General features: G+C 55.1%; 1 protein-coding gene across 9 annotated transcripts; it reads left to right on the forward strand.

The window, feature by feature from the left end:
* The first annotated feature begins 12,547 nt into the window (after positions 1-12,547).
* Positions 12,548-27,093, forward strand: SLC4A3 (solute carrier family 4 member 3). 9 transcript variants are annotated; one of them, XM_081584318.1, is made up of 24 exons: positions 13,048-13,245; positions 13,401-13,544; positions 13,886-14,048; positions 14,143-14,562; positions 14,635-14,909; positions 15,035-15,150; positions 15,561-15,760; positions 17,370-17,518; positions 17,671-17,851; positions 18,275-18,410; positions 18,693-18,876; positions 19,268-19,367; positions 19,831-20,015; positions 20,624-20,849; positions 21,034-21,252; positions 21,770-21,918; positions 22,101-22,295; positions 22,736-22,954; positions 23,529-23,618; positions 24,147-24,313; positions 24,771-25,024; positions 25,353-25,522; positions 25,679-25,852; positions 26,757-27,093. In XM_081584318.1, exons 7-24 carry the CDS (start codon positions 15,727-15,729, stop codon positions 26,832-26,834), a joined length of 2,910 nt encoding a protein of 969 aa, XP_081440444.1. In that variant the 5' UTR covers positions 13,048-13,245; positions 13,401-13,544; positions 13,886-14,048; positions 14,143-14,562; positions 14,635-14,909; positions 15,035-15,150; positions 15,561-15,726; the 3' UTR covers positions 26,835-27,093. The 9 variants fall into 9 exon arrangements, with proteins under 9 accessions (XP_081440436.1, XP_081440441.1, XP_081440435.1 ...); XM_081584310.1 differs by lacking the exons at positions 13,048-13,245; positions 14,143-14,562 and adding an exon at positions 12,548-12,756; XM_081584315.1 differs by lacking the exon at positions 13,048-13,245 and adding an exon at positions 12,653-12,756 and having other exon boundaries at positions 14,143-14,909.
* The last annotated feature ends 588 nt before the right edge of the window (positions 27,094-27,681 follow it).

Raw genomic sequence — 27,681 nt, forward strand, 5'->3', positions numbered from 1 at the left:
GTGTACAGAGGTCCTGTGAGAGGACTTGAGAAAGGAGTGTTACAAACTCCCTTTGAACTCCTGAGCCCAGCTTGGGCTGAGCGTGTGTGTGGTTTTGAGAACTAACAGATAGGTTTCATTTTCGGAGCGTGTACATGCCAGGCACTGAGTTCAGTGCCGATAGTCTGCTCCATGCAGAGGTCCTGGGAGACAATGGCGTCTTGTTACAGGTGAGGAAACTGAGGCTGAGAGGAGGTGAATGACTGGCCGTGATCCCGTCAGTAAGTAGAGGAGACCTGATGAGGTCCAGGCTCATATGACTGCAAACCTGGGCTATCAGCAAAACAGTGTAAATGTCCTTTAACAGACGAATGGATAAAGAAGATATGATACATATATACAATGGAATACTACTCAGCCATAAAAAGGATGAGATAACAGCATTTGTAGCAACATGGTTGGACCTAGAGATTGTCACACTTCACCCCTTCACCCCACCCTCTACTGGTTCCTTGCAGTGCCTGGGCCTCTGTGCCAGTCCTTCTTACAGAGGCATCACTGTGCACCCTGCCGTGGGCTGGGGATCTTCAAATAATGGTACACTTGTCTAGGACAGGCAGGCCCCAAAGCACTGTCTTTGAAGTTCTTCTTCCCTCCCAAGTATGGTGAGATGTTAAGAGAAGTATTAATTCATGGGTGTTTTTCACCCCTCTCAGCTGGACTCGGAAGCACTAGATGCTGGGTGAACTTCCAGCTTTAAGTGAAAGGACTAAGCCACAGGAAAAGATTTGAAAGGGGTCGTACCTAGATAAGAGGTCTGGAGTGGGAGCGGGGAGAGTCTTTAGGAAGAGCATTAGAGGCAATGTTGATGCAACTGCCTTGACATTAGGGAGGCTCTCCTGGTGGAGGGCCCTGTGCCCTGTTCCCTGTTTAGAATTAGGAAAGACAGTGACCTGTCAGATGCTGTCAGGGCAGGCCACCAGGGCAGATGGAGATAACGGTGGTTTGGAAGGACCTGGCAGAACAGGGCTGGTGAATAAAAGCAAAAATAAGTAAATGGGATCTAATTAAACTTAAAAGCATTTGCACAGCAAAGGAAACCATAAAGAAAACGAACCCTCAGAATGGGAGAAAATATTTGCAAACAAAGCAGCCTACAAAGGATTAATTTCTGTATAAACGGCTCATGCAGCTCAGTATCAAAAAGGCAAACAACCCAATGAAAAAACGGGCAGAAGATCTCAGTAGACATTTCTCCAAAGAAGATGTACAGATGGTCAAAAAGGACACAAAGAGATTCTCAACATCAGTAATTAGATGCAAATCAAAACTACAATGAGGTATCACCTCACACTGGTCAGAATGGCCATCATCAAAAAATCTACAAACAAGAAATGCTGGAGAGGGTGTGGAGAAAAGGAAACCCTCTTACACTACTGGTGGGAATATAAATTGCTTCAGCCAGTATGGAGTATGGAAGTTCTTAAAAAACTAAAAATAGAGCTACCATATGATCCAGCAATCCCACTCCTGGGCATATATCCAGAGAAAACCATAATTTGAAAAGATGTGTGCTCCCCAGCATTTATTGCAGCACTGTTTACAATAGCCAGGACATGGAAAGAATGTAAATGTCCATTTACAGAGGAATGGATAAAGAAGATCGGTACATATATGCAATGGAATATTACTCAGCCATAAAAAGATGAAATAACAGCATTTGCAGCAACATGGATGGACCTAGAGATTGTCATAGTGAAGTAAGAGACAAATACTGTATGATATTACTTTTATGTGGAATCTAAAAAATGGTACAAATGAGCTTACTTCCAAAACAGAGTCGTAGATGTAGAAAACAAATGTTCAGTGACCGGGGGAAAGCAGTGGGAGGGATAAATTGGAAGACTGAGACTGATAACACACACTTCTATATACAAAATGGATAACTAATAAGGATCTACTGTATAGCAAAGGGAACTCAAACTGTAATGGCCTATGTGGGAGAAGAATCTAAAAAATAATGGATATATGTATATAACTGATGCACTTTACACCTGAAGCTAATGCAATACCGTAAATCAACTTTACACCAATAAAAATGAAAAAAGAATAGGGCTGATGACACTTGCTCAGATATTCCTCGACTGGAGAAGGAAGCTGGCCCAGAAGATCATGTGGGCCTATAGTGGGGCCCAGAGGCCGGCTGAGAGGGTGCTGGAGAGTGTGCAGGGGCCACTGCAGGAGAAAGGGATAGCCCTGGCACCCATGTAGGGAAGTGACCAAGTTAGACTCAAACCGATTGTGTTTAAATCACTGGACTGAGTTCACTGAAATGTTAGGCTAACTTTTCTATTGGTTAGAAGTGGGGACTCATTACAAAGCTAAGATGAGTTATAGAGGAAAAAGCACCCCCAGGTGCTTCTAGGGCTGGGGGGCAGGGAGGAGACTTAAATCCTTCTGGGGTCCGATCCCACGCTTGACCCAGCCAGCCCTCTGCAAACTGGGTCCTGGGAGAATGGAACTGTGTAAGAAGGAATCAGTACTGCAGAGGGACGGTCACTCAGCCTCAGGCCCTCCTCATGAATGACTGATGGTCCTGTCTCCAGGTCCTTGGATTCTGAGGAAGGAGGACAACTGCTGGGCCCCAGTGGGGAGAAGGCGTTAGGGTAGTTAGGGTCACTCTTAGCAGCTCTGCCTTTCCTGACCTCTGTGTGGGTCAGCATTGTCTGTCTCCTGAAGCATGTGCATTACAGACTCATTCATAAATCCACTGATGGGATGCGTTTATTGTTCCTTCACTCAGCAGGGGTTAAAAGGACACAGGTTCTACCGCAGAGCCCATTAGAGCATACCTCAGGGCAAGAGAGGTTCTCCAGTGCTCATAAATGACTCCCATGAAACAACTGCTCTCTGGACCAGAACGGTAGGGTGGACGTGGTGGGGCCAGGATATAAGATTTGGAGATTCACAGAGGAACACCCCTAAACAGTCCTCACCTGTAACAAGATGCCATGGCTTAGTGACCCCTTACTATGTTCCATGCATTGCTTAAAGCATCTAATCTTCCCAGGCCTTTCTCATATTCCTTTGGTCAAAAGATACAGAGCTGATAAGCTCAAGAAAAGAACCGTCAGTGTATAGACATGACCCAGACCTGAAGGCTGGTGCTGAGGCTCCAGAGACAGGTTTTTCCTGTTTCTTGGAGCCAGATGGTTTCTCTCTTCCCTTCCCTGCAGGGCCCTAATCTGGTCTGGCAGGAGAGTGGGGATAAAACTGTGCGAGAATCTGATAACTGGCCAGCTGGGAAACGCTGGCCAGGGTGGAGGATCCCTCACTGACAGGCCTGCAGGGGGCTGGAGGGGCCCAGGGAAGACAGTGCAGAGGTTCAGGGAATAAGTTCACCTACTTCTGTTTTGCTCAGAGCTGGCCTGAATTTTTAATTGATGCAAATTAAAACTTCCCAAAAATATTAGTCCACTTTCTTGGGAGTGAGCACAGCCCCTTCCCCATCAGTGATTTGGCACCATCTGCCAACAAGAGTCCGTGCTGGTCCTGCCGAAGGCCTTCCCCAGCTGCTGGCCCAGAGCCGCCTTTCAGGGAGGCCGGGTCCATGGACAAGCACATTCCCAGAAGCCCCACTGGGTCATGGTCCGGATGGGGTAGAATGATCTCCAGTCACCTCAGGGTGATCTGGAAAGCGGAATGAGGCTGGCGGACCTGAAAGAAAAGCTTCATCCATTTCCTCCTGCTTAAAATCTCTGGGCATATCTTTGTTTTCTGTAACAATGTAACAAGTCCTCTGCACTCTTTGTCCTGTGGATGCTGTTTGTTTGGTGAGTCAGAGGACAGAGGAGCTAGTGTTCTCTGCTGAGGCCATCACACTCCTGCGGGTGTCTGACCTTTAGCCCTGCACCCCACCTGGAGGAGGTGCCGGGACATCACTCCTCCTCTGACGGACCACAGCTTTGCCACCTGGCACGCATGCATAGATGTTAGTCAGCAGGACTTGACTTCTACACCCTGAACTGACCCAAGGGATCAATTTGGCCACTCAGCCTGGCCTTTCCCTTCCAAAGAGTGCTTATCGATTGCCTATTTGGCCTTGGGCTTGCCGGCAGAGGAGGCCCGAGGTGGTGGAGAGAAAGGATTCGCTCTCTGAAATTGTACACAACAGCACCAAGTCACATTTTCTGTAGAAACAAGGTGAGAGAGGGTGAAACAGACATTCACATTTGCTTCTATTTGTATTAAATAGATTATGGAGGGAATAAAAGGATTTGGGGGCTTCCCAGGTGGCGCTAGTGGTAAAGAACCCACCTGCCAAGGCAGGTTAGACGTAAGAGACGCAGTTTCGAACCCTGGGTCCAGAAGATCCCCTGGAGGAGGGCACAGCAACCCACTCCAGCATTCTTGCCTGGAGAACCCCATGGACAGAGGAGCCTGGCAGGCTGCAGTCCAGAGTTGGACACGACTGAAGCAACTTAGCATACACACACATTAAATATTTTATTAAATAAAAAGAGGATGAAGATGGGACAAGGTAGATGGAGGAGAAGGGTGGTATTGAGGTCTTTTTTAAACTTTTATTGAAAAATATTTTAAAACAATGTATTGTGATTCGAAAGTTATATTAAACATTTATATGAGGCTTTGGGGTGGGGAATCAGTGGCCAAACTGAGTGATGTAAACTTCGATTCTGAAGACTTTGGAAGAAGGGGAGCAGGTCAACTTGAAAACCTCTCCCTCTTTCTTAACGGGAGAGGTATTGTCTTTGCTGATGGGTCATATCATGTGGAGTGAGGGGTGGTGTCCTCCTTTGCCAAGATGCTGCAGTAGCTTCTAAGAAAACCCTGCCCAGATTGGGTAGCTGTGGCTGGAACCTCAGCCACTGTTCTGTGTGGCTGCTTTGCCCGTCTCTGGGTGCGTGCAGTATTTTGCACCCACCTACTCAAGAGTCAGCGTGTGTGATGGTCATACATGAAAAGGCACAGGGGATTTAGATCTGAAAGATCCAAGATTATGTCTTAGTCTCGCATCTCACTATTTAACCATAGTAAGGCAACTTGCCCCTGCTGCTCTGTGGCTCTTTCGTCTACAGTGAGGGGATGACTAATCAATAACTTAGCCAGGTCACAAAATTGTCTAGTGTGGTGATACACATGGAAGTGCTAGGTGAACCATGAGGCAGTAAATAGATGCTGGTTTTAAAAAACCTTGCCTGTTAATACAATGTGCTTTGTTGCCTAGAAAAGTCCTTTGTAAGCAGGGAGGAAAGACTGCATCTTCTGCCTGGGTGTTTATGAGTGGCTATTTCTCCAGGGTCCTTCAAAGGGAACCTCAGACAGTGCCCGGGACGTGAGTAAGCCATGACATGTTTCTCTTGGCCCATACTTGGTCATTTGATCATCTTGAAACTAGTGACTTCTATGCCCTCCACAAAAACATTCTTCAGTTTATTAGTTACTATAATTACTTGTGCACTGGCCTTCAGTGCCATGACATTATTGAATTCTTAGAAGTGTGCTAGGCTCTTTGTCAGAAGAGGGTGGGATATGAGGCTCTGGCTCTAAAGGGGTTTACCTCCCAGGAAGGGACTGGGGAAGGGTGCCTTGGAGCTGGGTCATGAGGACGAGAAAGATTATAGAAGGAGAATGTCATCATAACGGCCATGTACTTTGTTCTACTTGGAGAAGGAAATGGCAACCCACTCCAGTATTCTTGCCTGGGAAGTCAAATGGACAGAGGAGTCCATCGGGTCGCAAACAGTTGGACACGAATGAAGTGACTAAGCTCTAGACCAGCACTTTGTTCTAATCGTTTCATTGACATCATTGCACTCGGTACAATCCTGAAGGAAAAGTGTGATTTCTAGTTTCCGAGGAGGAAACTGAGACACAGGTTAAGAAAGGAGATTCTCACCAAGGGGATGCTGGATCCCAAATTCAGGCTCTCTTTCTCTCCCTGAAACCGTATACCCTCTTAGACCTTCCAGGATACCCACCCTCTAGTCCTTTTAAATCTGTCCCTTTGTGGCACCAGCTTCCTGGGCTGCTGCATCCCACCACATCCAGATCCTCAGCACCCAAATCCCCACACAGATGCTGTTCTTTCCCACCACGGAGCCTTTCCTGAGCTCTTCCTTCTGCTCTGGGTGCTTCTCCCGCTTCCCCACCCCACCCCTCACTGCACGGCTGATTCTCTCTTACCCTTCAGGTCTTCGCGTAATTGTCTCCTCCTCACAGAGCACGTTTTTAACTATGCTACCTGAATGTTCCCTGTAAATGTGCCTTTCCCCCCATGGTGCTTGACCCATTTCATAATCATAAATTTATGCATTGGCTTGCTTGTTGTCTGTAAGGTGCCTAAGGGCAGTGGCCACGTCAGGTTTTCTTCACTGATGTGTACCCAACACCTGGTGTAGAATGTAGAGTGAGTGTGTGTGTCTCAGTTTACACACTTGGGGTGCAGGAAGCATTAAAACATTTTCAACACAACCTTTTATTTCAAGTCCCCATCCCGTGGGGTTGGCAGGAATCCCTGACCGCCTCCTCCTGGCCCCCCACCTTGGGGTGTGGGGGAACCTCCTTCTTTGCTGATGGGGGAAGGCAAAGAGTAGCTCCTCTACCTCCCTCCTCGCCCCCAGCTCCTGGCCAAGACACTTTGGGTCTTGCCAACCTTTTCTTTTTCCTCCTCTTCAAACTTTCCTAGGTTTCCTAAGACTTTGGCTCTGAATGAACAAAAGGCAGAAAGGCTCGCTGGCTTTCTCTCTCACCCATTTCCCCCAAATAATGAAATGTAAAGCGGGCTAGTTGTCTGGGGAAGGAGAGTGAAAGGACCTAGACTCATGTCAAAAATGCCACCCCAGTGCAAATGACTCCACACCTCTGGAGCTGAAAGGTGGATTCTGTAGGGTGAGAGCCCTGGGAGGGGTTTGTTTCAAAACTGGGTCAGGTATACTGAGGGACACAAGGACTACTACAGGATAAACCACTGCAGAGTAACAACAATAGTAAATAAGAAGAGTGACATTTATTGAGCACCTATTCTGTGCCAAGCATTGAACTGGCATTTATATATAGCATCTCTAATTCCAGAGTCTGGGCTTTTTATCAAAGCCATGTTGCTTCTCCAGTAAAAAAAGTTCTTGTTCACCGTGAGGCTGGGGCTTCCCTGGTGGTTGAGACGGTAAAGAATCTGCCTGCAATGCAGGAGACCTGGTTTCCATCCCTGGGTTGGGAAGATCCCCTGAAGGGAATGGTTACCCACTTCAGTATTCTTGCCTGGAGAATTCCATGGACAGAGGAGCCTGGTGGGCTATAGTCCATGGGGTCCTAAAGAATCGGACATGACTGAGTGATTCACACACACACATACAATGAGGCCAGTCAACAGCATTCAGCACTGGGTGGTCTGTTCTGGGGAGCAAGGAGGAGCTGCTTTTGGCAAGAGGGAATTCCAGGCCAGTCTCAGTGACAGCCTGAAATTACCTGAACCCAGACCTTACTGTCTTCCAGAAACTGTTCATCCTGCCAAGTTAGGGTTATAAATGCAAAGATTGGTCCACTGGCCAAGGACTGTCAGAACCTACCTGGTGGAGGTAGATTTTGCATCACATCTTTGTCTTCTCTGAACTGGTGTGGTTGGTAGCTCCAGTTTGGCTGCAAGACACACTGCCCTTTGAGATGTAAGCCAATTTTCACTCATTTCATGTGTGTACATTTCATCATTTTTCAAACTGCAAGTTACCTGAGGGCTTTTGTGTCTCTGGTTTGTAGTAGTATTGAGGCTAGTTTAATGTTAATCAAACACTATGTGTCAGGTACTGGTCTAAGTGCTTCACACAGAAGAATTCATGTCATTCTCTTAACAACCCTGTTCTTTTTTTTATTTTTAACTTAAAAAAATGTTTTTGGCTGTGCTGAGTCTTCATTGGTGCACAGGCTTTTCTCTAGTTGCAGTGAGTGGGGGCTATTCTCTAGCTGCGATGTGCAGGCTTCTCATAGTGGTGGCTTCTCTTGTTGCAGAGCACGGGCTCTATGGTGCTTGGGCTTCAATAGTTGCAGCATGTGGTCTCAGTAGTTGTGGCTCTTGGGCTCTAGAATACAGGCTCAGGATTTGTGGTGCATGGGCTTAGTTGATCCATGACCTGTGGTATCTTCCTATATCAGGGATCAAACCTGTGTCTCCTGCACTGGCAGGCGGGTTCTTTACCACTGAGCCACCAGGGAAGCCCATCAATCCTGTTCTAATTGCCATTTTGCAGATGAGGAATCTGAGGCCCATAGAGGGTAAATAATTTGCTCCAGGTCATGCAATTACCAATGACAGGTCTATGAACTAGCGCTGCTTGATCCTTCCCCTGTGTGGCTTCTGGTAGCAAAGATGCGGTCTCCTTAAAAAACTCATCTGGGAAGTGAGTGGTATATTTCAGTTTTTCCCTCTGCGCACGGAAGGTTTATTTATTTATTTGTATATTTTTGGTATATAAATTTGTATATTTGTTTGTATATTTTTACAAAGTATATTTTGTATACAAAATTATTGTATACAAATTTGTTTTGTATGCAAAATAAATTTGTATATTTATTTGTATATAAATTTATTTGGGTCTTTAACAGCTATGGAAAGGCACCAAGGTGTGGTGGTGGGGGCAGGGGGCACTGTAGTATATGCGGATAAAGACTAGACATGCAGCCACAAGCCCTTGGGTTCAATTCCCAGCCATGCTGGCTAGGAGCCTTTGACCTTAGGCAAGTCACTTGCACTTCCCGAGCCTCACTCTTCTTGCCTGTCAAATGGGATTAAGATGCTCTACCTTAGAGGGTTGTTGTGAACTCATGAGAATATGATTATTAAAGTGGTTTGTACCTAAATTTAGGGTGATGAAATGATCATGGTTGCTACCTTTATGGGTTTTTTTGTTGTTGTTGGCTAAGCCGTGGGGCCCGCAGGATCTCATTTCCCTGACTAGGGATTGAACCTGGGCCACAGCAGTCAAAGCCCAGAATCTTAACCACTATGCCAACCAGGAATTCCCATTATCTTAAACAAATTTTTTTTATTTAAAAAATTTATTTATTTATTTGTCTCCACTGGGTCTTAGTTGCAGCACTCAGGATTTAGTTGCAGCAGCATGGACGGAGGAGCCTGGTAGGCTGCAGTCCATGCGGTCGCTAGGAGTCGGACACGACTGAGCGACTTCCCTTCCCTTATGGGATCTTTAGTGGCAGTGTGTGAAAATTCAGTTGTGGCATGTGGAATCTAGTTCCCTGACTAGGGATTGAATCTGGGTCCCCTGCATTGGGAGCGCAGAGTCTTAGCTACTGGACCACCAGGGAATCTTTCCCATTATCTTTAGGATTAAAGGATGAAGATAGTGAGTGAGGAATGATGTAGTAACAGAAGAGGCAGGGCTACCCGGGCCTGCTAATAGGATATCATTCTCTCTCTTGTGCTCTTCCCCAGCTCCCTGATATTGGTACTTCTAATGCTTGGTGCCTGTTCAGCCTGTGCCCTGGACTCAGAGCCCATTTCTTTGATTCTGTCAGTCAGGATGGCAAGCTGCAAACAATAGCTACTCTCAACTGCAAAGGAATTTGTGCAAGGGAATAACGAATATTAGGTGGTATTCTGAGGAGGAAGGGAGAGCTGGGAATAACGGCCAGCCACATTACCAGAGCTTCTATTTTCTATTGGGCACCAAAACCTCCAATACACACACACACACACACACACACACACACACACACACACAGTGGCTATCCTTTGTATATACAAGGCACACTCCTTTGTTATAGCAATGACTTCATTGGGAACTTTCCACAGTTCAGTTCAGTCGCCCAGTTGTGTCCGACTCTTTGTGACCCCATGGACTGCAGCACGCCAGGCCTCCCTGTCCATCACCAACTCCCAGAGTCTAACCAAACTCATGTCCATTAAGTCAGTGGTGCCATCCAACCATCTCATCCTCTGTCGTCCCCTTCTCCTCCCACCCTCAATCTTTCCCAGCATCAGGGTCTTTTCCAATGAGTCAGCTCTTTGCATCAGGTGGCCCAAGTATTGGAGTTTCAGCTTCAACATCAGTCCTTCCAATGAACACCCAGGACTGATCTCCTTTAGGATGGACTGGTTGGATTTCCTTGCAGTCCAAGGGACTCTCAAGAGTCTTCTCCAACACCACAGATCAAAAGCATCAATTCTTCGGCGCTCAGCTTTCTTTATAGTCCAACGCTCACATCCATGCATGACCACTGGAAAAACCATAGGGGACTGACAATTTACAGGTGCATTGGAGATAGTGGGACACAGTGGAAAAGCCTCTTGATGCCAGGAGATCTTAGTGGGAATAACGAAAGCACACACTGCTGTTAATAGGAGGAGTTGGTCTGAAACAGCTGGGGCCACCAGCATCTCGCTCTCCTCCCTGGAAGGAGCAATGAGCATGGGTGTCCAAAGATCCTCTAAAGGGAGATTTCACTCCATCTCCCTCCCCAGGGGCTAGGGGATAGAGGAAGGGGCTTGCAAAGCTAGAGACCAAAGCTTCTGACTGGGGGCAGAGTGGGGAACTCCCCAACTGGGAAGAGGATGGGAGTCTGAGGCCCTAGGAAGACGACACCTGTGCTCAGGCTAATCCCTGGGGAGGGTGGAGCCTCAGAGGGATGAGTTGTGTGGTGCCCTTAAGGCATCAATATCCAGGGACCAGGTTGGCAAGACCCTCCCCAAGCTGTCTCAGTATTAAAGTACTGCCATCTGACTTTACAGGCTAGGAGATGGAGCCCGAGGCCACGAGCAGAACCAGGTGTCAGAGGGTCCTGGGAAATGTTCCCAAGGGGGGGCACTCCCAGGTTCCTATGTAGCTCTGAGCAAGGGTAGGCTCCACCAAAGCACGCAAGGTAGAGACTTGGAACCGAGTTACCTGGCTCAGAGTGATAAGGGACTGGGCCATATATTAGCATGCTGGGGCTGCCCTAACAAAGTTCCATGAACAAAATGGCTTAAACAACAGAAGTCTGTTGTCTCACAGCTCTGGAGGCTGAAAGTCTGAGATCAAGACACCAGCAGGGCTGTGTTCCCTCTGAAGGCCCGAGGGAAGGCTCTGTTCCAGGTTCTGGTCGTTCCTGGGCTGGTGGCAGCACAACTCCAAACTTCACACGGCATTCTCCCGAGTGTGTTTGTGTCCACATTTCCCCTTTTTATAAGGACACCATTCAATACTCTGGTCACCTGATCCCAAGAGCCAACTCATTGGAAAAAAACCTGGTGCTGGGAAAGATTGAAGGCAGGAGGAGAAGGGGGCGGTATAGGATGAGACGGTTGGATAGCATCACCCACTCGATGGACATGAGTTTGAGCAAGCTCTGGGAGACAGTGACATACAGGGAAGCCTGAAGTGCTGCAGTCCACATGGTCACAGAGTCAGACACGACTCAGCAACTGAACAACTTTCATATTAGAAAAAGAGCCCACCCTCTCCCAGTATGACTTCATTTCCAAATAAGGTCACCTTTGGAGGTACTGGGGATTAAGGTTTCAACCTATGAATTGGTGGCATGTGTGTGTGTGTGTGCGCGCGGGGAAGGGTGCACAATTCAACCTATAACAGATGGGTCTCACACCCTGAGTTTCAGGGCACAGTTCACACACTCTACTTACACCCAGCTGACTCTCACGTGGGTGTCTTGGTTCACCCTCTCCACATCCTGTGAGCCTGCAAGGCTGACGACCTCTCCTTTGCTGAAAGAGGTTGGGAGCAGTAACTGGCGGTGGCCGGGACATATACTGAAGATGCCCTGTCAGCAGCCTGCTTCCCGGCTGCGACCATGGCAGGGTCACAACCTCCCTGAATCTCAGCTGTGATGAGGCCAAGAGGAGGATGGAGAGGCTGAAACTGGACAAAGTCCTCAGCCGATACTAGCTGCCTTCCACTCTCCCTGCTGTCGGCTCTGAATGTAGAAAATCTTCCTTCAGGTTGAGCGGAGACCCAGCTGAGGGCAGGGCTGTGTGTGGGTGTGTCAATCGCTCAGTTGTGTCCCACTCTTGCGACCCCATGATCTGTAGCCCACCAGGCTCCTCTGTCCATGGGATTCTCCAGGCAAGAATACTGGAGTGGACAGTCATTCCCTTCTCCAGGGGATCTTGCCCACCAAGGATTAAACCTGGGTCACCTGCATTGCAGGTAGATTCTTTACCACCTGAGCCAGAGGGCAGGGCTGGGAGAGGGTAAATTATGCGTCCAAGGTCACAGGGTTAAAGCTCCTCTCCCACCTGGAGCCCATCATGCCCAGGACTCCGTACCCCACTGGCAATGTTGGTTTCCCTCTCCCTGGTCTGGCCAGTGCCATTCTCCCCTGCCCATCAGCTCCATCCTGGGTTCTCCCTCCCACATCCTCCTAAGTTCTCCTAAGGATTTAGGGACATGTCTTCATCAGCTGTAAACCGAGGGACAGTTAGGGACATGGCACTGCGCTAGCTGCCCAGTTTCATCCAGACCCCAGAGGGTCAAATTGGGATCCAGTGTCGCCTTCCAAAGACTTTGCCCTTGGGAACGGAGAAGTGACTACTTCAGGCAGTGGAGGAGGGGGGAAAGTTGAGGAAACTGAGCCAGAGAATCTTAGGGCTGGAGCGAACTTTGGAACGCCCCGATTCCAGGCCCCTCTGGCTAGGATGGAGAAACCAAGGCCCAGGGAGGGGAGGTAACTGCCAAGGTCAAATGTTGGGCGGTGCCTGGCAGCAGGAGCCAGGCATCTGGGGCTATGTCGGGACCGAAGGGACAGGTGGTGAGTGCTCCCCCAGGTCTGCGAGCTCTGTTCTCACGGTCGGAGGGGCTGGCGTCTGCGGAGGGTCGCCTCCAGAACTCTTGCGGGGAGGGGAGGCTAAAAGCAAGGTTGATGCGTGAATCTGAGGATTGTGGGAGTGGAGGGCGGCGCACCAGCCCGGGGCAAAGCGTGGGGTGCGGGAGAAGAGGCTGGTGGAAAGGTGGGGTCCTGCGGGGGCCGGCGCGTGGGAGCCGGGCCGGCCGGGGCGGGGTGAGTCACCGCCCGCCGGCTCCCATTGTGCGGCCCAGCGGCGGCGGCGGAGCTGCGGAGCCGAGCGCGAGGAGGTGGAGCCGCGGGCTGCGGGCTCCGGCGCCTGCGTCCGCCCGACTCCCCGCGGCCGCGGGCGCCCCCCGGCCGTCCGACCCTGCGTGGCGACAGGCCTGGAGCCCGCGCCGGAGGGAGATGGGGCGCGGCGGCCGGCCCGGGCCTCGCACGCTCCGGAGCCCCGAGGTACCGCAGGGCGGGGCGGGGCGCGGCGGGCCTGGCCCGGGGGCGTCCGGGGTGCGGCGGGGCCTGGATGGGCGCTGGGGAGGCCGAGGGATCCAGCTCCGGAGAGAGGGAGGGGGCGGCGGCGCGAGGCTCCTGACCCCGCCCTCCTTCCCCAGGGTTCCCCATTAGGTTCGCGCAGCGCCCCCTTCTTCTCACCCGGGTCACGGGTCCCTCAGTGAGTCCGAGCCTCCCAAGCCGCTTCTCCGGACATGGCCAACGGAGTGATCCCGCCACCCGGGGGCGCCTCCCCCCTACCCCAGGTGACTGACGCTCGCGGGGGTGGGAGAAGAGGAGGGGGAGGGACCTCTGGAGGAGGTGGGGGTGTCCTCCGGTCGACTCTGGGACCCCCCCCTTCCCCGATCCAGGGATGGAGCTGGGCAGGGGTTTGGAGAAGGAGAGGGGTTCTTTTGGTATTTTTCCCATCTGTTGACCCCTCTGGCCCCAAGCCCTGAGAGCATCGGAGATTGACCCCAGTCTGGGCCTCAGGGAGTAGAAGATGGGGTCTGCTGGTCTCCCCCACCTCCACCTGGGATTTGGAATTGGGGTTGGTGTGTTGAGTTCATGGGTCGAGGGTCCTTAGGAGAGGCTGCTGGGTCTGCAGGTCCGGGTGCCCTTGGAGGAGCCACCTCTGAGTCCAGACATGGAGGAGGACGATGACTTGGGCAAGACCTTGGCTGTGAGCAGGTTTGGGGACCTCATCAGCAAGCCCCCGGCCTGGGACCCCGAGAAGCCCAGCCGCAGCTACAGCGAGCGGGACTTTGAGTGTGGGTAGCCTGGGGACCCCTAGTGTGGCCGCCCTCACCGCCATCACCTTCATTTGCTACCATCACCGTGCTCACCACTGGCTGGGTCACCCAGGGCCATCTTATGCTGGATGCTGCGCTGGGCCACCACGCCGTGTCAAGTCATCCTGCCTCACTCACCCATCACCTGTCTGCCTGCCAGGGGAGCTGGGCCCCAGACCCAGGGGAGATGTAGGGAGATGGGCCCGAGGCCACCCTTGGTGACCTTCATCTTCCTCAAGGTTCTGTCCTTCCTCTGGCCCTGCCCTTTCCTCTCGGCCACCTCTCCTCCCCTCCTTGTCTCTGCTGACTCCACCTTTACCTTCCTTGCTGTATCCTGGCCTCTCATAGCCCCATCCTCCCCTCTCTATCACTCCATCCCCCACTCTACCAGGCCTTACCCATGACAGGCTGTGGATACAGGTGTTGGGGGGAGCCTGATTCTGGAGGAAGGACCAGGGTGCCCTTCTTTGCGGCCTTGAGCTAGAATAATAAGGTGTGTGCCCCTAGGGTGGTGAGGGGCCCCCTTCTGCTGTGGGGGCCCCAACCGCCTCTCCTGCACCCCCAGTTCACCGACACACATCCCACCACACTCACCACCCGCTCTCGGCACGCCTGCCTCCACCCCACAAGCTGCGGCGACTGCCCCCCACCTCTGCTCGGCAGACCAGGAGGAAGAGGAAGAAGGAGAAAACCTCTGCTCCCCCCTCCGAGGGGACCCCTCCCATCCAGGAGGAGGGGGGAGCCGGAGTGGATGAAGAGGAGGAGGAAGAGGAAGAAGAGGGGGAATCTGAGGCAGAACCTGTGGAACCCCCACCCCCAGGGTCCCCACCGAAAGCAAAGGTAGGGATCCCCGAAGGGGGGCTGGCTGCTCAGGGAGGGGTGTGGAGAGGAGGGAAGGCTTGGCAGTGGGGGGTTGGGGGGCTGAGTCGGGGCACGGACCCAGGGCACATGCGGTTTATCCACAGTTTTCCATTGGAAGTGACGAAGATGACAGTCCCGGCCTCTCTGGGAGGGCCACCTTCACCAAGCCCCTGCCCTCAGTGGGCCCGAACTCGGACAAGAGCCCCCAGCACTCGGTCAGGTACTGGCCCCTGGCCCAGCCCAGTGCAAGTCCCAGGCTCCTTTCTGACCCCAGAGAAGAAGCTGGGAGGAGATGAGAGAGGGGGCAGAGGAGGCAGGCAGGGCGTGCCCCTTCTCTGCAGGAAGGACCAGGAGGAGAGGACCGGAGGGTCGGCAGGGACAGTCTTCCAGGAGAGAGAGGGTGTCTGGGTGGAGAGGAGAATGGGACACAGAGGACCTGGAGACTGGCGTGATGGGCTCAGGAAGGTGGAGCTAAGCTTTGTTTTTCTGCCCAGGAGAAGCCTCTGTTTAGTCTGCAGTGGGCCAGTCCAGCCCCATCCCAAGCTGGGGGAGGGCAGGGGAACCCCCTCACCTGGCCCATCTCTACCGAGCTTCCCTGCCAAGTTCAAGGCTGCCATGTTGCCTTCTCAGCTCTCCTAGTCCCCGGGCTCGCGTCTCCCGAGTCACTGGAGAGAAGGGCCGACCGTGGAGTCCATCGGCCAGCTATGATTTGCGGGAGCGGCTGTGCCCGGGCAGTGCCCTGGGCGGCCCGGGCGGCCCGGAGCAGCAGGTGCCCACTGATGAGGCGGAGGCCCAGATGCTGGGCTCCGCAGACCTGGACGACATGAAGAGTGAGTGACACCCACTCCCAGGAGTGCCCAGCCTGTGAGGGACCTTGGAGAAGCTCGGTGCTCTCCCCAACCCAGGGCTGAGCCCCTCTGCGGTATCCCTGCCTGCTGGAATGTGGCCAGTGATGGGGAGCTCACTACCTCACCAGGCCATGCCTCGGGTGCCAGAGCTGAGATTTCCCCTGGCGACACCTCTGCCCTTCCGTCCTGGTTGTGTCCTCTGAGTCACCCCTGGAATGAGGCAGCCCCCACGTAACGTTTAGAGACATCCTGTACCCCCTCTCCCGAGGCTCCTCTCCTTGGGGCAAACTCTTGTTAAGCCCCTCCCACTGCCCCAAACCAGCCTCCTGAGTCTGGGCCACTCATCTTGGCTCTGCCTCTCTCTGTGTCAGGGCCCCCTTGCTCCCACCACACCACCCTCGACTGGGCCTGGCTGTGATCTCGGCACATTCCTTCCATCTTATCAGTGCCCTGGTTTCTGTGCCACCTGTCATCACCCATGGGGCACTGTGCCCAGGCCAGGGGCATCACCGACCTCACCCTCCTCCCCCTTGGAACCACAGTGTGTTGGGGGGGGAGTGAGGGGGAGGGCTTTGAGCTCAATACGTCATGGAAAGTTGCCAGGGCCTGAGGACAGGGACAGGAACAATCCGATGGCAGCAGGAGCAGCAGCAGCAGCAGCAGTGGCAACGGGATGGGGGGGCCAGGGGGAGGGCGTGTTTACAGACCCAGCGTGGGGGCTGGAAGCAGTGAGGAGCAGGCTTGGGGACCTGGGGAGTCAGGGTTGGGAGGCCCAGCCACTTGCAGCTCTGGTTGGACCAAGACCACCGCTGTCCAGGCTCCCATCTCTCCGGAGAGCCAGGGCTCTGGGAAGGAGCAGGGGCTGCAGCCTCGGCCATCTAGGGGATGACGAGCCCACTGGAGGAGGTCACAGAGCCCCAGGGGGCATCAAGCCCTGGGCCCGGGGATGCTGAGGACCATGCTGAGGGCCCTGGGGGGACTCCAGCCCCCAGCCCTCGAGACTCGCTGACCTCAGAAGACTTAGAGATGTTTGTGCTGGACTTTGAGGACTATGACCTGTGGGAATCCATCAGGGGCCAGCTGAGCCCCATGGCGGGGGGACTGGCTTGTGAGTAACTGGGCTGCTGGCCTTGTCCCAGCTCCAGGCCTGGAAGGGGCGTGTGCTGAGAGAGGGAGGGAAGCTCTGCTTGAGTGTACCCATGCGGGGGATGTGGGTGCCAGGGGGCACAGGCAAAGTGCTGAGGGTGCAGAGCCTGGGGACTTACTGTGGGTCCTGGCTCTACAGATTGAGAGGCAGTGGCCATGGCAGGGGCTGTGGACTGGGTTGGGTGGGGGGTCTGCCTTTTTCCTGTGGCTTAGACAGCGTCCCCTGTGTGACTTTGGACTAGCCTTGTCCCCTTTCTGGGCCTTAGTCTCCTCGTGTATGAAATGCGCCCCCCCCCCCCAGGACAATGTGGTTTTGTTGGCGTGGCCCCTGGGTGACTGTGGCGTCCCCCAAGTTGACTGGCTGGGTGGAGCTTGGGGAGCTGGCCATGACCCCGGGGGGCCCCGAGCTCGTGCCCTGGGATGGCTGAGCCCACCTTCTCCGCAGGTCACCGGCTGGAGGACAACCCTGGCGTGCGGCGGCACCTGGTCAAGAAGCCGTCTCGGACACAGAGTGGGAGGGGCAGCGCCAGCGGCCTGGCCCCCGTCCTACGCAGGAAGAAGAAGCAGCAGCAGCTGGACCGGCGGCCCCATGAGGTACCAGACCCCATGGGGATGGGATGGTTCCTCTTGCCTCTCTTCCCACCTTCTCCCTCCCTCCCTACCTGCCTGGCCCATCACCACATCCCCAGAACAGCCGGGCCCACCTGGCGGCCCCCCAGGCCCTCACCCTGGGCACCCCACCCCAGGTGTTTGTGGAGCTGAACGAGCTGATGCTGGATCGCAGCCAGGAGCCCCACTGGCGGGAGACGGCCCGCTGGATCAAGTTTGAGGAGGACGTGGAGGAAGAGACGGAGCGCTGGGGGAAGCCCCACGTGGCCTCGCTCTCCTTCCGAAGCCTGCTGGAACTCAGGAGGACCATAGCCCACGGTAGGGGTGCTGCAGAGCTCGGTTGGTGCCAGGCTCCCCAGCTCCTGGGACGATGCCTTGGTGCCAGGCGAAGTCTGGCTGCCTCTCGGGAATGTGGGGTCCGCACAGCCGTACTCTGAGGGGTGGGGCTGTGCCTGGGGACCTGGCTCTATACCTGGGGCACAGTAAGTATCTGTCCAGGCAGTAAGCCGACAGATGACGCCTCTCTGGGCAAGGAGGGGCTGTGCCCTCACCCCATGGTCTCTTTTTCTATCCCTTTCAGGCTGGGCTGTGGCCACATGGAACTGTGTATCTGCCTGGGTGCATTGGATGCTATGCTCACCCAGCATACTTGCCTGCCCTTGGGGGAGCAAGGCCACTGAGGCGGGGGTTGTGTTTCTATATCTAATGGGAACGAGATCCCTTCCCTGTCTGTTCCCCCAGGGGCTGCCCTTCTCGACCTGGAGCAGACCACTCTGCCAGGCATCGCACACCTCGTGGTGGAGACCATGATTGTATCTGACCAGATCCGGCCGGAGGACAGGGCCAGTGTCCTTCGCACTCTGCTGCTGAAACACAGGTGCAAGGGTAGGGTGCCTGGGAGGGGGGATGGCCTTCAGGTTCAGCTGCCTTCCAGGAGCACAGATTCTCTCAAATGGCTCTTTCCAGTCTGCTTGAATACCTCAAGCGACAGAGAGCTCATTCCTTCACCCATTAGAAAGTATCAACCATTAGAAAGTTCCTTCTTACACTGAGGCAGAGAGAATGGAGGCCCTGACCCTCCATTTCTCATTTCCCCATGACCTCAGGCCACCAAGGGCCTCTTCTGCTCACCTGCCTGCCCCCTCTGCCCTCTCTCCAGCCATCCCAATGATGACAAGGACAGTGGCTTCTTTCCCCGAAATGCATCCAGCTCCAGTGTGAACTCGGTCCTAGGGAATCACCACCCAACCCCCAGCCATGGCCCTGACGGTGCAGTGCCCACCATGGCTGATGACCTGGGGGAGCCAGCCCCACTCTGGCCTCACGACCCTGAGGCCAAGGAGGTCAGTTGCCTTGCTCTGACCTGGGCTGGAGGGTAGGGAGAGTTTTGTGGAGTGGGTCGGGAAGGTTGGATGCCTGGTGCCAAGCTAGGCATGGAGAAACAAGAGGTTTAAATGGGATCATGGGGCAGGGCCAGGGGAGCCATTTAAATAAGATAAAGCTGCGGTGGTGGTGGGGCTTGGAGGAGGGGTCCAGATCCTGGGCTGGTCCCCTCCTGATGTGGGGCATATCACCAGGAGCCCCCACCCTGGCTGGGTTGTGGGACGCGGCGGGGAGAAAGCAAGGCCCAGATCCAGGGGTTGGAGGCAGAGTCCAGGCCTGGAGCGAGGGATGGGAGGGCCTGCCACGGCCTCCGGTCTGGGTCCCAGCCCTATTCCAGTTCTGCGTCCTCAGAAGCCCCTGCACATGCCCGGGGGAGATGGTCACCGGGGGAAAAGCCTGAAGCTGCTGGAGAAGATCCCTGAAGATGCTGAGGCTACTGTTGTGCTCGTGGGTAAGGAGGGATGGGCGCTGGGGATAGGGATTACGGGGTGTGGATGCCTCCACCGCAGTCTGCTTGTCTTGACTCTGACCTGCTGGCTGCCTCTTCCATTCCAGCCAGGCCCTCAACCTGCCCCTTCTCTTCCTCTCAACCCATCTTGCCCCAACCTTTTCTTCCCTAATCCTCTGTCTGCTTCCTGTTCAGTTTTCTGCTCTCTTGGCCTGCTGCTAGTACCATATAGCACCTTTGTGAGAATTAGACAAAGGCATCTCTTCCTTAATACCCTTGATTTCCACCTGTTGGTAAATTATAATAAATGTACAAACATATAAACAAATAGGACTTCTTTAGATTGGGGTTCCTTTATGCAGTGTGCAACCTGCTCAACTGTACATGATGGCCCCAAATATCCCCTGCAGGGGCTGCCTTGACCGCTCCCCTTTGCCCAGCACCCTGCGCCTTGCTCTCCCTCCAGGCTGTGTGCCTTTCTTGGAGCAGCCAGCGGCCGCCTTTGTGCGCCTGAACGAGGCCGTACTCTTGGAGTCTGTGCTTGAGGTCCCCGTGCCAGTTCGCTTCCTCTTCGTGATGCTGGGGCCAAGCCACACGAGCACCGACTATCACGAGCTTGGGCGCTCCATTGCCACCCTCATGTCTGACAAGGTGGGTCTTGTTCCCCAGAGCCCTGTTTGTTCCCCATCCCTCTTGCTGCTCCCCAGTGGTACCCATGGATGCAGGGGTGCTACGACCCCCCCTGGGTGAAGTCAGTACTCTGGAGTGGTGGAGGGAGCTGTGAGCTGAGACAGAAAAGGGAGCCTTGGGCTGGGGCACAGGGAGGTGGATGCAGGAGAGAAGCCCAGACTCTGAAGCTTTGGATGTGACAGGAGACTTGAAAGGGTGGTAGGATCCTCCAGGGCTTGGACAGGAGGGCCCTCTAGCCAGGGATGGTGTTCGAGATACTTATGGACCAGCAGGCTGTGGGCACTCTCCAATGAGAATGGAGGTTGGATTGGTAAGGCCATGCCGGGCGTCACTGTTGCATTGTGGAAAAGTCTGGAGGCTCTCCCAGGGGGATAGAGAACGCTCCCGAGGGTGAGGGGTGGTGGCTCCCTGACAGAAGGGACCTGAGTCAGAGCTCTGACCAGCATCCTGGACCTGTGTGTGTGGCTGAACATCCCCCTTGCCTCTGGCTCTGTGATGGCCCAGCACCTCCTCCCTGAAGGCGCCCCTCCCTGGGCTGTGGGCTCAGCCCCTGCCTCTCCTGCCCCCAGCTGTTCCACGAGGCTGCCTACCAGGCGGATGACCGGCAGGACCTCCTGAGCGCGATCAGCGAGTTCCTGGATGGCAGCATCGTGATCCCCCCGTCCGAGGTGGAGGGCCGGGACCTGCTGCGCTCCGTGGCTGCCTTCCAGCGCGAGCTGCTCCGAAAGCGCCGGGAGCGTGAGCAGACCAAAGCCGAGCTGACCACCCAGGGCGGCTACGTGGCCCCAGGGAAAGGTCCGACCCTATGGGGCTCGGGGCCCCCCGCACCCGTGTCTCCCCGGCCCCGTCTGACTCCTGAGTCCCGCAGTCCGGCTTCCAATCCCTGACCCATGTCTCTGCCATGGGACCCGGGCTGGGAAGGATGCGGCCCAGGCCCTGCTCCCAGCACAAGGTTCCAGTAGCCCCTGTGTTCCCCCAGAACTGTCGATGGAACTGGGGGGCTCTGAGCCTGCCCCTGATGACGACCCCCTGCTCCGGACTGGCTCGGTGTTTGGGGGGCTTGTCCGGGACGTGAAGCGCCGGTACCCGCACTACCCCAGCGACCTGCGGGACGCCCTGCACTCCCAGTGCGTGGCCGCCGTGCTCTTCATCTACTTTGCTGCCCTCAGCCCTGCCATCACCTTCGGGGGGCTGCTAGGTGAGGGGCAGGAGGAGAGGTGAGGGGACTCAGTGTCACCTGCAGCGTTTCTGGGCCAGGGGGTCCCGTGGTCGCTTCTGGGATGACTGTAATGTGAGAGGGAGTGGGGCATCCGGTGACCACCCTGGGGGTCTGGTGCTGACGGTGGTGAGGGGCCCTGTCTACCACTCTGGGGGGCGCTGCTCTGTATTTCCTGGGTCCCCAGGTTAGGGGAGGGCTTCCCTGGTGGCTCAGATGGTAAGGAATCCGCCTGCAATGGGGGAGACCTGGGTTTGATCCCTGGGTTGGGAAGATTCTCCTGGAGGAGGGCATGGAAGCCCACTCCAGTATTCTTGCCTGAAAAAATCCCTATGGGCAGAGGAGCCTGGTGGGCTACAGTCCATGGGGTCGCAAAGAGTCGGGCATGACTGAGTGACTCAACACAACACAGCACAGGTTAGGGGACGCTAGATGAGAAAGGGGGGCCAGGTAGAAGGAGCCAGGCCACAGCCATCCCACTGACCCTCGCTCGCTCCAGGGGAGAAGACGGAGGGGCTGATGGGTGTGTCTGAGCTGATCGTGTCCACGGCTGTGCTTGGCGTCCTCTTTTCTCTGCTGGGGGCCCAGCCTCTGCTCGTGGTTGGCTTCTCGGGGCCACTGCTCGTCTTCGAAGAAGCCTTCTTCAAGGTGACTGCCACCCAGTCCCTTCCCAGGGGCACTTGTTCTACCTTGTGCCCCTGGCCCAGGTGATGGGCCCTCGGGGTGACTCCCTCCCCTCCTTCGGGGTTCACCTGTCCCGTCTGTCCCGTGGGGCCCTGACAGCCAGGGCAGACGGCTGTGGGTAAGTGCCTCTCTCTGCTGATCTCTAGTTCTGCCGGGCCCAGAACTTGGAGTATCTCACGGGCCGTGTGTGGGTTGGCCTCTGGCTGGTGGTCTTCGTCCTCGCCCTGGTGGCTGCGGAAGGCAGCTTCCTGGTCCGCTATATCTCGCCTTTCACCCAGGAGATCTTCGCCTTCCTCATCTCGCTCATTTTCATCTATGAGACCTTCCACAAGCTCTACAAGGTGGCAGCTCCCAGAGGTCTTGGGGGTGGGTTTATGTGGGGGCTGGACAGCGCCCTGGGTGGGGTGTGGAGCACTGGAGAGGGAGGGAACAAGGAGGAAGGCTCTGTAGGTTGTGGGCGTGGGGGGTGAGGATGCTCTCAGCCAGATCTGAGCTGAAGGGCAGGAGTCAAAAGCCAGAGGTTTAAAGTCCGGGATTCGCCTGCACCAGTATGGGATGAAAGGGGGGCCCTGTCAGTGCTTCTGGGCTGGGGGGTCCTTGGGTCACTGTGTGTAGAGAAGCAGTGTGAGTGTGTGTATGAGATGGAGCTGGAGGTCCTGTGTTACGTTGCCTGGTCAGGGGTGTCACAGTGTGTACTGATCAGTCACAGATGTGTACTGATGCTGTGAAGTCAGGGTCACCTGCCCAGGTGAGCACTGGGGCAACCTTGTAACCCACCCAGGTGTTCACGGAGCACCCACTGCTGCCATTCTACCCCCCTGCGGGAGCCCTGGAGGCGGAGCTGGACCTGAATGCCAGTGCCCTGCCCCCCACCGAGGGGCCGCCGGGCCCCAGGAACCAGCCCAACACGGCTCTGCTGTCCCTCATCCTCATGCTGGGGACCTTCCTCATCGCCTTCTTCCTGCGCAAGTTCAGAAACAGCCGCTTCCTGGGCGGCAAGGTGCATGGTCGGCGGGAGTAGGGCCTTTAGAGTCCCTGTGGGCGTCCCTCTGTTCCTGCTGGCACCACCAGGCTCCGCTCTGGAGAGGAGGGGCTCCTGCCTTCTCCTGGTCATGGGAGACCCCAGCCAAGTCCGTGCAGCCCCCCGCCCCTGTCTGAAGTCCTCAGGGAAGTGTGACCAGGAGAGGAATGCCCTCCTAGGCTGTGTGGGCACCTGTGGGGTTTAAAGGGACAGGTCAGGAGACTTCTGGCTCCTGCTCAGGCTTCCCTGGTAGCTCAGACAGTGAAGGATCTGCCTGCAGTATAGGATACCTGAGTTCGATCCCTGGGATGGGAGGATGCCCTGTAGAAGGGCATGGCTACCCACGCCAGTATTCTTGCCTGGAGAATCCCATAGACAGAGGAGCCTGCTGGGCTACAGTCCATGGAGTCACAAAGAGTCAGACACAACGGAGTGACTAATGCTGCTACTACTGCAGGCTCAAGAAGGGTCTGGGTAATAAGCCTCCATGTCAGTCTCCTGACCCTCCCTTCATCCCCCTCTGGCTCCCTTCCCCTGACTGGTCCTTCTCAAGGCTCGCCGCATCATCGGGGACTTCGGCATCCCCATCTCCATTCTGGTGATGGTCCTGGTGGATTACTCCATCACAGACACCTACACACAGGTGAGTGAGCCCCAACCCCCTCTGGCAGCTGGTTCTCACCCCCCGAGCCTTAAGAGGGTGGCCATAACAGATCCCCACTGCCCCAGCAGCCAGTCAGGGCTGGAACCCAGCTTTCCTAGTGGAATGGCTACATGCTGGTGCCACACAGGGGTGGGCAGGTGGGGGGTTTCAGAAGCAGCCATGTGGTCCAGCTGCAGAGGCCAGCAGGGGTTCTGGGGCTGTATGTGACCCCTAGTCAAGACTCTTGGAGGAACTGGTATGAGACTGGGGGCAGAATGACAGGTGCCCCCAGAGCAGATCTCCTGTCAGCTCCTCTGGGGCTCAGGGAGAAGGTGGATCATTTCCTCATTCACTGCCAGACCCTTGGAGGGACAATGACTTTGAAGGATTACAGAACTAATTTTCCCCAAAGCTGGTCACATCCTAATTCCCTGGAGCCCTGGTGCCGGGGACACAGAGCTGGGCGGCAACAGCTGCTACGTGGAGTTGTTGGCGTCCCTGAACCTGGTCTTCCTTCTGGCTGTGCAGAAGCTGACGGTGCCCACGGGGCTCTCGGTGACCTCCCCCAACAAGCGCACGTGGTTCATCCCGCCCCTGGGCAGTGCGCGTCCTTTCCCGCCCTGGATGATGGTGGCGGCTGCCGTGCCCGCACTCCTGGTCCTCATCCTGATCTTCATGGAGACACAGATCACTGCGTGAGGGGACTGGGTGGGCCCTGGGTGGAGGAGGTGGGGGAGGAGTGGGGTAGTGGGACTGGCTGCCCCTGGGGGGGTCCCTGGACCTGGGGCATGATGTCCCCGTGGTGCTCTGAGAGGATATCTGTCTCTCGCCACCACCACTTGCAGGGTGGCACTTGACAGTCCTCAGAACACCCTGGCGGCATGCTGTCTCAGCCAGTGATCCTCACATGTGTTTCATTTTGGTTAAACCACAATGACGTGGTGAGAGCTGGCATCTGGCTTTTGTGGTATTTGAATATCCACAGTATTGGGAATTTGCCTCAAACTTGCTTAAATGTGAGAATTTCAGTTTGAGAGCTTGAAAGAGAAAGCTGGCAGGTCCTGGCGGACAGCCTCTGCTCTGCATGTCCTCCACCCACTTCTGATCCCCGCTGTGTGTGCCCACCTGCCCCTCACCCCTGCTCCCCCCCAGGCTCATCGTTAGCCAGAAGGCGCGGAGGCTGCTCAAAGGCTCTGGCTTCCACCTGGACCTGCTTCTGATCGGCTCCCTGGGTGGGCTTTGTGGGTTGTTTGGGTTGCCCTGGCTCACGGCCGCCACCGTCCGCTCGGTGACCCATGTGAACGCGCTGACCGTTATGCGCACTGCCATTGCGCCCGGCGACAAGCCCCAGATCCAGGAAGTGCGGGAGCAGCGGGTCACTGGAGTGCTCATTGCCAGCCTTGTAGGTGAGAGCGCCCACCTTGTAAAGCCCCGGCCCCCACCCCACAGACTTGCCTTCTGGAACCTGAAATCCTTTCTCCATCCTCGATTTGACCCAGATCTCTTCTGAGTTTCCAAATGCATCATGAATAGCCCTGGCTCTGACCCCAGACCTGTTCCTTGACACTCCATGTGGCTTTTTCCTTGGTTCTCTGTCCGGCTGCATCTTCTCTTGGTCACAGTGACTGCACAGGGTCATCCATCCCCACAGGGGCAGTTGGAGGGGTCCCGTGGGTGTCTATCTCCTCCTCCAGGCTTGTCCATCATCATGGGGGTGTCTGTCTCCTCCTCCAGGCCTGTCCATCGTCATGGGGGCTGTGCTACGTCGGATCCCACTGGCCGTGCTCTTTGGGATTTTCCTGTACATGGGGGTCACATCGCTATCTGGTATCCAGCTGTCCCAGCGTCTATTGCTCATCCTCATGCCGGCAAAACACCATCCCGAACAGCCCTACGTGACCAAGGTAGGGCCAGGAAGTGTGGAGATGGGGAGACAGGGTGATGGGGGGACTCCGAGGGACCCCGGCGCTGGAGATGGACTCGATGACTCCGGAGGATAAGTTGGGACCTGCGGAGCCGAGTCCCCAGGGATGTGGTGAGACCCGACACCTGTTCCCCAGGTGAAGACCTGGCGGATGCACCTCTTTACGTGCATTCAGCTGGGCTGCATCGCACTGCTCTGGGTGGTCAAGTCCACGGTGGCCTCACTCGCCTTTCCCTTCGTGCTGCTGCTCACAGTGCCTCTGAGGCGTTGCCTTCTGCCCCGGCTCTTCCAGGACAGGGAGCTGCAGGCGGTAAGGGATGGTGCAATGTGGGAGACCTGGGTTCGATCCCTGGGCTAGGAAGATCCCCTGGAGGAGGGCATGGCAACCCATTCCCATATTCTTGCCTGAGAATCCCCATGGACAGAGGAGCCTGGCAGGCTATAGTCCACGGGGTCGGACAAAGTCAGACACGACAGAGCGACTAAGCACAGCTACTGATAGATTCTCCCTTATGAAATTGTGGTGAGGATTAAACACAAGTCCAGATAAAGCAACGAGATGGGTGGTTTGGCGTGAAGGAAGCAGAGGCTGTTGGAGACAATTGTGCAGGTTGTGTCCTGAACAAAAGCACACAGCTGAGGGACAAGTGGGGTGGGTGGCATTGAAATCCATCCTGAGGCCTGCTTTTGTCAGCTGGAGCAGGCGTCCCCACTCCCCAGGATCTAATGCCTGATGATCTGATGTGGAGCTGATGTAATAATAATAATAGAAAATACTGTGCACAGTAAATGCAATGTGCTTGAATCACCCCGAAACCATCTCCACTCACCACCCCCATCCCGTTCTGCGGAAAACCTGTCTTCCGTGAAACTGGTCCAGGCTGGGAACCTCTGAGCTAGAGGAAGGGGGATCTTTTTGAAAACTGTCCTTTCACACGTGGTGTACAAGGGCACCCCAGGAGCTCGGAGCACCAGGAAAGTTTTTCTGTGTGGTAGCTGCTATCATCATCATTATTATTATGAGGCGTCACTAGGGGGTGACCTGAAGCTTTTGGCCAGAGGAAGGTGCTTCAGCCTGGGGCCATGGTCCCTGTAGACAGTGAGGCTGGAAAGGTCTGAGGACAGCGAGGGCTGCTAGCCAGAGGAGGAGCTAGTGAATGGGAGGCGGCAAGCCCACTTCCCTGCCTTTCCCAACTTTCCATTCCCTTCTACAGTTGGACTCTGAAGATGCTGAACCAAACTTTGATGAAGATGGCCAGGACGAGTACAACGAGCTTCACATGCCTGTGTGATCCTCCACCACGGTGCCCCTCGGAGACCCTGACACCTTAGTGATCAACACCTGGGCCCCAGGTCAGAGCCCAACCCCAGGACCAGCTGGCTTCTCATGACCCAGAGACGTGCCTGGAATCACTACTGTTGCCCCGGCCAGAAGGACCCCCTGACACTACCCCGGGCACTGACCTCGTCTCACCCAGGTCCTTTCACAGACCAGACCGGCACAGGCTTTGAGCTCATTATAACCACACTCCTTGTCATGTGTCTGCTTCACTTTCTTGGTTCCCTCTCTGGTTTCTCGGGTCATACTTACCATCTGGAATTGGAAGAATTCTGTTTTCAGGGTCATCAAAATCAGGGAGAGTTTTGAGGCAAGGACAGAATTCTTGGGGGAAAGGGAGAGAATTGAGACCACAGAAGGTCAGAATTGGGCTTTATCACCCACCGCCAACCCCACCCCCCACTCCTCTGAAGTACAGTTCAGCTGCTGGAGGCTCAAGGTCTGGCTTAAGGTCATTTGCCATTAATGCAGCCCCAGTTTAGAAGGGGAAGGTGGGGGAGGGGAGAGAGAGCAGGTTGCTCTGTTTTAGCCACTAGGGAAACCAGAGCGTCCCAATGACTGTGGAGCTACTGAGGGGAATGGAAAATGTTTATTTTCTTTTCGTGATCCTTGACATTCCGAAGAGCAGGAACAGTAGCTGCTCAGTCCCCTAGACGCCAGGGTGGAGCTGGATTTGGGGTCCCTGGACCATTTTAGATTCTCCAGGCTTAAAGGAGAGGCAATTCTGGGACTCCTGAGGCCACTCCTTGTGCAACAGTCTTTGTTAGGCTAGAAATAACCTGGGAGGCCTTGAGGAGGGT

Source organism: Giraffa tippelskirchi, chromosome 3 (assembly GCF_054371585.1).
Source record: "Giraffa tippelskirchi isolate mGirTip1 chromosome 3, T2T-mGirTip1v1.2.pri, whole genome shotgun sequence".
In the NCBI taxonomy this organism is placed as follows: Eukaryota; Metazoa; Chordata; class Mammalia; order Artiodactyla; family Giraffidae; genus Giraffa; species Giraffa tippelskirchi.

Coding starts and splice junctions, on each gene's coding strand:
- SLC4A3 (XM_081584310.1), top strand. CDS start 13,494: ATGGCCAACGGAGTGATCCCGCCACCCGGGGGCGCCTCCCCCCTACCC. Junction 20,016..20,623: donor CCACCCTCATGTCTGACAAG/GTGGGTCTTGTT, acceptor TCCTGCCCCCAG/CTGTTCCACGAGGCTGCCTA. Junction 23,619..24,146: donor TCACAGACACCTACACACAG/GTGAGTGAGCCC, acceptor CTGGCTGTGCAG/AAGCTGACGGTGCCCACGGG.